The 9,399-nt window shown below is 34.0% G+C and overlaps 1 protein-coding gene across 1 annotated transcript in view; it reads right to left on the bottom strand.

Moving 5' to 3' along the window:
• The window catches only part of RBM33 (RNA binding motif protein 33), a 205,479-nt gene that overhangs the window by 109,811 nt on the left and 86,269 nt on the right, over positions 1-9,399 (bottom strand). The window contains exons 6-8 of the mRNA XM_042782629.1: positions 8,341-8,417; positions 6,235-6,547; positions 2,311-2,430 (exon numbers count right to left, since the gene is read on the bottom strand). Coding sequence (XP_042638563.1) covers positions 2,311-2,430; positions 6,235-6,547; positions 8,341-8,417 — 510 coding nt within the window. The remainder of the gene's footprint in view (positions 1-2,310; positions 2,431-6,234; positions 6,548-8,340; positions 8,418-9,399) is intronic.

The raw sequence follows: 9,399 nt of genomic DNA, 5'->3' as shown, positions 1-9,399 counted from the left end.
ACACACACACACACACACACAGGAGCTCTGGTGGCATAGTGGGTAAGGCATTTATCTGCTAACCAGAAGGTCAGTGGTTCAGACCCACCAGCTGCTCCACAGGAGGAAGATGAGGCAAGCTACTTCCATAAAGAGTTATAGCCTTGGAAACTCAATAGGGCTCACTATGAGTTGGAACAGATTCAATGGCAGTGGGTTTGCTTTCTTATATGTATCATTTATGAAAAGAATATGTATCTTATAAAAGAGAAACTGTATTTTATATTATATTATATTATGAAAGAAAAATGGTAAACAAAATGTTTCACAGATTATTTCTAAAGACTTGGAATAATATCTAAAGTAAATGAGCTAACAATTGGTATAACACACTATACAAAAACACTGTTCTACATCCTACTTTTGGTGAGTAGTAACAGTGGTCTTAAAAGCTTGCAAGCGGCCATCAGATGCAATGATGGGTCTCTCCTCATCTACAGCAAAGAAGAAATGAAGAAAACCAAAGATACATGGAAACAATCAGTCTAAGGGACTAGTAGACCATGTGATCCTCAGCCTATGTGACCATGAGACCAGAAGAACTAGAAGGTGCCTGGCTACCACTGATCGGTGCAGGAGATCCTGGATAGAGCAGGAAAACAATATGGAACAAAACTCAAAATCATTTAAAACAAATAAAGAAAAAAACGACCAGGTTTGCTGCTCTAATAGAGCCTGGTAAGACTCCTGAGACTATGGCCCCTAGTTATCCTTCAGGTCTGGAACAGAACTCACTCCTGTGGCTTTCAACCAAATAGACAGGCATATGGGGTGAACATATACATCAGGTGATACACTCCTTGGAGTGATCAGTTGTGGGAGAACACAAGGGCATTGTTTGCATAGGGACCGAGCTCAGGGGGGTAGGAGTGCATGGAAGGAAAGGACACAGGGAAGAGGTAACTACAGGGAGGAAGTGGGAAGAGAGCTGTTAAACGGTGAGGAATTGCAGTCAATGTCATTAAACAAAATATGTATGAACTGCTGTATGGAAAATGAATTGGCTCTATAAAACTTTCACTCAAATCACAACAAAAATTAAAAATAAAATAAAAATAGCTGAGTAAAAAAATAGTAATAAATAAATAAAGTAAATGAACTAAGCCAATGAAATACCAGTTTTCAAGATCTCTTAATAAAAGAGGTTGCTGCTGTTGTTACATGCCGTCGAGTCAGACCCAACTCATAGCAACCCCTCCTTGGGTTGCTGAGGCGGTATCACTATGGAAGTAGATTGCCCAACCGTCCTTCCGAGGAGTGGGTGGTGGGTTTGAACCACCAGCCTTCTGATTAGCAGTCAAGTGCCTTAGGCACTACGTTACTAGAGCTCCCAATAAAAGAGGTAGAAAAAAGTATTAAATAAGAAACATTAAAAAAAAAAATCAACAAGTCTTAATGATTTTCTGGCTTTTATGCTTGGCCCACAAGCTTACATAACAGAATACATTTAACCCTATGCCCCACATAATTTCTATTAGTCCAAACTACTATTTTTAAGACCTAATTGAGAGGTTATCTCTTCTCTAAAGACTCAGTGACTACTGACCCCCTTTTATCTCCAACTCACTCAGACACACATCCGGCTCAGGTATTCTCTTTCTGTGAGCTCCTAAAGTACTTTATCTGAACCTCTCTTGGGAGAGTTTACTTTTTCTAACTAACATCAAAGGAATTTACAACCATACTCCCTACCCTATATTAGACTACAAGTTACTTGGGGGCAGGAATCAAATTCGATCCATCCTTGTTTCTTCAAAACCTAAACATCTAAAACACGAGGAACCTTGTAGTACACCTGAATAATGATCAAAATTAACTAATGCTCATAATGAGAACTTTTAGTTAATAAGGAAAGGTTAAAGATAATTACAGCACTCCTTTCAAAGCAATAACAGATACAACCTATTTTCCATAGATATCTATCCCTATCCCCATAATCTCCTCAGAAGGAAGACTGTGTGACCTACTGCCATAGTGATACCTCCTCAGAAACCCAAGGGTGGGTCACTAGGAGTCAGATCCCCATAAAACTTTTAAAACAGTGTAACCCCTGAAGGGCAAACCACTATCTGGAAAACACAGCTCAACAGGACTAACTTCCCAAAGAGTCTAGAAAGCTAAGCTTTATACTACACTCAATAATTCCAAGAGCAGATATATCAACTTTTCACTAACACTAAGCAGATGCTCATTTTAAATCTGGAAGAAAGGAAAAAAAGAAAGAAAGAGAAAAAACAACTTTTGGACTCTTTTTAAAAGATTAACAAGTACCTCTTCAGTTTCAGGAGCAACCTGGGAACCAGTAATCTCATCTAATTTATCTTCAGCAACATAGTCTTCCTGCTTTTGCATCCCTTGTTGCCCACCATAAGCCTGCAAGTATTCTTCATCCTAACAGCCATTAAAGAGAAAACATGTTTTTCTCATACATCTTTTGGGTTTTTTTTTTTTTAAGCACTTATCATCTTTATGACTCATGCTTAATTATTCTAGCAAATTTTACTATGGCAATTACCTGACTGCGTACAAAGCAGCACAAAAATAGAATGTAACTTCCTCTAAGTATTAATGAGAACAAAGGACATCATGCTAACCCAGTGTTAAGGTTAGTGACACGGGGTGCTGCTTCAAACTTAAAAATGCCCTGTTAAATATTTGCTCTTTTTTAAAGTAATATAAAGAAAAAGGGGGAAAAGAAATTGTTCATGCACTATCATATAAGAACTCAGTAGCAATAAGAAAGCTAAAATTATACTCAATGCTAGCAATTTTTTATGGCAATGAAAAACAGAATTATGGGCAATTCAATTCAATATCTGAGTTTAAAAAAAAAAATCACATGTTAATATTACTTTCTACATTAGGCTTCTCCCTTGAATGAGAGGGTTGATTCCCAGTTTTATATAAAATATAAGAAAAATATCACAGGCTGTAGTCCCTTAAGGGTACATGGAAAGAAGCAGGCAGGCTTGCTGGAGATTACCCTGAAAGAAGGGTCTCTACTGTACTACTAACAAGTGACAAGATCAGATTTCTTAGTTTTTTCCCAGTCTCCCGTTCCCACTCAGCAGAGATGATCTTTCTTCCCAGTGTCCCTAGCCACTTGCTAAAAACAAACAGTAAAATGGTTGCAAGGCAGGCAGAAAGGAGTAAATAACCTAAGGAAACTAAACAACATACAGTATGATATACAACAGCCTAATCTACAACTTCCAAAGAAAAACAGATGTATTTAAGGTAAAAAACTACTTTTTTTCACAAGACTACCTCTCAAGATCCTCTGAACACAGTGCATTTTTACTTTCCAGAAGAACTAGTTATAATCCTATTAAAAAGAGCAATTATCAATACCCATGATTCACTGGTAGAAGAACTGTCAGATTTCAAATAAGATGAGACAATGCTAATCAAAATTTTCAGCCAATTTACAATAGAGTACAGCATACACCATGGTATTCCCACAGGGAAAAAAATCTGGTACCCTTTACATAAATTATTAACTGAAATGGCTTTTAGTGAACACTGTTTTATGAAATGCCAATCTAAGTTTAATTTAAAAGGCCCTACACACACTACTTGGCACTTAAAAAGTCTAAGTCACCCAATAATTTTCAAAAATTTTTTGGGTAATAAGCAAAACACACTCTTTACTAATACAAGAGTAAAGGTTTCAAATCAAATCACAGTCCACTCTTAAGAACAGCACCAGCAGAATAGCTAAACTTAAGGTTCTTCTTACATTTTGGTACAGTAAGAAAGAACACCAGAGTTGTAAAACCAGGTTTTCCCATTTCTTTGACCTCAGATCCGTCACATGTAAAATTGAATGTTCCTTCCAATTGTAAAGTTCTGTAGCTTGATGATACTACTACTAGTTACTGCAAAAGTCCCTCTGTGTGATTTTGTGGGTAAGCGCTAATAGAAAGTGCTCATGATCAGTTCATAAAGTTCAACTCTGGTTTTAAGAGTACAGATTAACAAATACTAACGAGAGCAAAGAATCATAGTTAAAGTAACCATTTAATAAACTAAATACCACTGGGATACAAACAGAGATTAAAATCTATTAATGTGTTCATTAGTACAATAATGAATAAATAAATAGTTTATCAGTGACAGCCTAAGAAGACAATGAGAGGCTTCTACTGCAGAGCAAGAGGTGAGTATTTTACAATTTAATTCTGTGTATCTCCTCCTACACAAAGAGGTAATTCCAGAAGCTACCACTGTGATAACTAAGCATAAACCAATAATCTTAAAAGAAATAGGAAAAAAAGAAAAGAATGGTCATGGCTATAAGGCTAGATATAGCAAGGTGAGCTCATATTGTTTATAAAAGACAAACACTTCTCACCTTTAAAGTTCATACTCTCTATGAAAATATAAACATACTTTCAGAATTGCTAAATAGACAGTTTTACCTTAAAGCTTTTTTTTTTAATTCTAAAAAAATTAATTGCTTTTAATATGGAAGAGTACTCTAAGTATATTAAGTTGCCACATTTTCTTTTCTTTTAGATATCCACATCTTAGACCATGTGATGTTGGATAATTAAATCCAATTTATAACAACCAGGAGCCTAAAGTAACTTCAAGTCTGACAACAGAATACAATAAAAGAAAATTACTCATTTATTATAAAATGTCTTTAAAACAAACTTTACTAAAACGTAGAAGTGATAGCTACCTCTTATCTAGCACTGCACACTTAATCAAGTGCTTCCACACAGTGATCTGTCCCACTAAATTCTAAGTTAACTAAGATCAGGAACCATGTTTCATGGTTTGTCAATATATGTGCCCCCAGTGCTTAGAAATCAGTAAAATTTGAGCTATTGAATTTACAAGTGGAAAGGACCCCAGAGATCACTGAGTCAATCATCTTATTTTACTAGTATCTAAGAGAAATAATAAAATATTCCAACTAGGGAATAAATAGGCACACTTTTTAAAGATATTAACTTTTAAAAAAGCATTTTATAGTATCCCATTTTAAGAAAACATAAATACACCAATAAATCAAATCCATTAGCAAAGAACTTACTACCAAAATAAAAAAACTATTACAAGGCTATCTAAATAACAAGTCACCACGTTTTACATGATTTTACTGACCAAAACTAAAATTACAAACACTTTTTCATTATTGTACTGAAAAGCAAGCATGAAAGAATCAAATCATTCTTGACAGACCAAAGAACAATCATGTCCACAGCTAAATATTCTAAGGTTCCACTTACACAATCCGTTTCAAAATTTACTTCTGTATTAAAGCAATGATTAAAATTCAGAAATTTTTAAACTTTTTTTTTTCACAAATGAAAGCTCATTCTGAATGAAGATATAAAATAGCTATTCCTAATGAGACTAGACTCTCTTAGAGGCCCTAACTCATCATGCCTCCATGGCCATCTCCACAGGCCCTGTTGTACCACAACACAATGGAACCCTGTGTGTTCCTGAAAAAACCTAACACTCCACTTCAACTACTGAGATCACTTCCCCATATAAATTTCATTAAATATTTATTTTACAAAGCAAATCTTTCCAGTAATGAATCATTAAGACAGATGAACAATCTTTCTCTAATACTTTTATCTGACATTTCAACTGAAAAACTACCTACCAGCATCTTCTTTCCAAAATAAAAATCAACACAATCTTAGCTTCCTAATTACAGATAACAAATTATGTGTGACATTTCCTAAACTAACCTCCAATCTCTTTATTCAGATTTAGACACTTCTCAGTTACAAAAAAGGATGAATGAGCAGGGCATCAATCACTTTGGAATATTAGCACCTTAAAGATATCTTTAGCAGGTCAATAATCTTTTCACCTTAAAAGGACTTTATCAGATCTTGTCTAAAGCCTGGATAAAAGCTTCTGCATTAAGTACTTCTAACAATTGACAGTGTATCTCTACCACACAAAGCTGTTTTCTTCCTTAAGGGTACAATCCTCAAGGTCATGATTCTTTCCAGCCTTCCAGAATGACAAAGGAGCATTACCTAAGGCCAAACAAGCTGTCAACACAAACTTTGTCATAGCTCAGATAAAGAAACTGGCAGACAGTGATAATAAGGTCTAATTTCCCTCCTTCCCTAGGGAGGTAAATAGATTTCAAATCAGTCTAAAACACCTATGGCTGTGAAGCATTGTTATCTTTAGTCATACAAAGGAAAAAAGACTCACTGTAAATTCATCTAAAGGTTCATTGATTTCGATGTCTAACACTTCATCATTGTAAAGCTGTTCCTCCTCTGGCTCTTCCACATATTCTATTTGGTCTTCTGTCAACTCAGCATCATGGCCTTCATACTGTCCTTCTTCTGTGTACTCTTGAGAATACAATTCAGAGCCATCAGATTTGTGATAAACTATTTCATCTTCTCCTTGTTCATATTCAGATTCTTGTTCTCCAGACTGGTCATTAGTGTTGTCCGACAGTTCAAAAGATGGTACCATGCCAGATGTAGTATTAAGACTAATTGTGATACCCTGAGAACTAGAGAGGACAAAAAATACAAAGAAAAGCACCCAATTAGAACAGAGTTCAAAATAAATAATTAAATTAATTAGTTGCTACAAAGATTTAAAGCACTACTAGTGGAAAGCTATCCCAGTTAACTGATAAATGCACATTTACATCATCAATGACCGAAAGAAAGGCTTAATAGCTATACTGAGTTAGCATCATATGCATACACCACCACCACTTATCATCAGTTGCAGACTATTGACCAAGAGAATCAAATCAACCAGATGATAAAAACAGGTCTGACCGGCAAAGGTCCAGGACTAAAATCAAACAAATTCTTCATTTTAATTTCATTTTTAATTGTCAGAAGGAAAAGGATGACGACTGCTTTCTAAGATTTCGAAATAAAAACAATAGTATTATTCTGTAAGCAAAAAATTATAGTCAAAATTTCAAGAATAATTTATTTTTTTTACAATCTATAATGCAAGTTATATAAAAAATATCCCCTGAAGTCACCTTAAAATCAAACAATAGTTTAGCTTAACTAGTAAAAATGTCTGCTTTGTGCATTATGCTCTTTTAAGATCTATATGGGATTCAAACTGGCAACAGCAACTTGAAAGATGAGAAAAGAGCTTTCATGAGCAGTGAGTTTGTTACTGAGGAAAGAACAACTCAAAAGAGAAAGGTGAAAATGATTGCACAACTTGAAGAATGTAACCAATGTCATTAAATTGTACAAGCAGAAACTACTGAAATCTGTTTGTTTTGCTGTGTAGATTCTCAACAAAATAAATAAAACTAAGAAAACAAAAACTATGTGAAAATACATTTCAATGTCCAAATATATACTAGTCACACATTTCAGAAAATTATTAAAGTGATAAAGAAGGTTTTAAAACTGCAATAAATAAATATACACCATCAGAGCCTCTAAAAGCCAAACAATAAAATATGCAAGACAACAACACTTCAAATGAAAGATTTTGCAGATAAATCTAAATTCACATATATTAAATATCTAATCCTAACAAAAAGTGAGTATTTCACATAGACTTAAAAACATTCTGTGGCTAACATTTTCCAGAGATACATTTCAAGGACAATCTGACTAACTAAAAACACTGAATATAATGATGTCAAAGAATGGAACTGGGAAGTTTAGGTACATTAAATCAATTAAAATTATATTTTTACCGGTAAAAAATATTTTCCATTAGAAAACCTGTTACAAATTTATGGCTCAAAAATTAATCACATTTGTAACTAAAAAGTGTTTGCTCCAATTTCCCCAATAAATGTTTCCTCAAAAATTATGATGATTTTTTTTTGACCAGACTATACTATATATCTCCGTCCTCTTCTTCTATGTTACTATATCAATAACAGAAAAATATTCATTATATTCAGATAGTCAACTAGTGTATAAAGTATGCCCAAAGTAATTTCCAAAATGGTAATTTAGCAAACAAATATGTAAAAATAAAAATTGTCTGAAATAAAAATAAAAGCAACCACATCAAATTGCAACTAACACTACTTACTGTAAGAATCCAAACCCATTGCCCTCGATCCAATAAAGTAATTCTTTAAAAAGAACAGTACATATATGTACTGAGCTTTCATAACCTATACAACAGAACTCATTAAGGCAAGACCTATACTGACTCATAAAATTCAGTTACTTACAGAAAAAGGTTTAGAATGCAATCATGTGAAAATATAATACTGTTCAATTATATTTTGTTAGAAATATAAACTACAAATATTTCTATCGTTATAGTTAAAGAACATTTTTAGTGAGTTAATAAGAGTACCTGAAATTTTCTTCATCTTCATTATCACTTTGTAAAAGGTCATCATTGAGCTCTTCATCTGACAAGTCCGACTGATTCTAATTAAAATAAGAAATCTAATTAAGTACATGTTACTTCCATAAAAAGACTTGTTTCAAAAATACAAAACTACAGTGTTTGGATTATTTCTAACCTTATGTTATTAAAATACTTGCTACCCAAAAAGTCTTCTCAGTTTCATATTACTTATTGACCATAAAAAGATCCCACATGGAGGAGAACTTCCCCGATATGATGAAAGGTGAAAATATATCTATTCAGGAAGTCCAACGAAACCCAAACAGGATAGACCCCAAAAGAAAAACACCAAGACATATCATCATGAAACTCACCAAAACCAAAGACAAAGAAAGAATTATGAGAACAGCATGGGAAAAACAAAAAGTTACCTACAAGTGGCAACCAATAAGACTAAGCTCAGATTTCTCGACAAAAACCATGCAGGCAAGAAGACAGTGGGATGGTATATATAAAAAACGGAAAGAGAAAAATTTTCAACCAAAAATTACATACTCAGCAAAACTGTCCCTCAAGTATGATGGTGAAATTAGGACATTTCCAGATAAGCAAAAACTAAGGGAATTTGTTAAAACCAGACCAACCTTACAAGAGATGCTAAAGGGAGCCCATTGGACAGAGAAGCAACAACAGCCAACAAGAACTGACCATTAACACACATGATGATATAATCCAGAAACCAACCAGCTATGGAAGTATTCAAAGTAAATAAGCCTACAATATTGTAAACAGGGAACCAGAGACATCAACTGACACATGAGGACAACTACAAACCAAAAGGGGGGAAAAATATCTGTCTCGTAGATGGTAGGGAAGTCAAGACAACTACAAGATAGAACGGACTGTTCTACACTTAGGAAGAAAACTATAAATCACAGGGTAACCTCAAAATTTATAAACCTTCACATCAAAATAAAAAAGAGGACCAGCATAAATATTCAGCAAATACTAAAACAATAACATGATTCGTAAACAAAACTAGCGCAGCATAGAAAATTATAT

The sequence above is a fragment of the Orycteropus afer genome, unplaced genomic scaffold (assembly GCF_000298275.1).
Source record: "Orycteropus afer afer isolate SDZICR_OR568_19922 unplaced genomic scaffold, OryAfe1.0 scaffold00396, whole genome shotgun sequence".
Taxonomy (NCBI): domain Eukaryota; kingdom Metazoa; phylum Chordata; class Mammalia; order Tubulidentata; family Orycteropodidae; genus Orycteropus; species Orycteropus afer.
The sequence above is the reverse complement of the archived record's forward strand: the minus strand, read 5'-3'. Positions and strand labels throughout refer to the sequence as shown.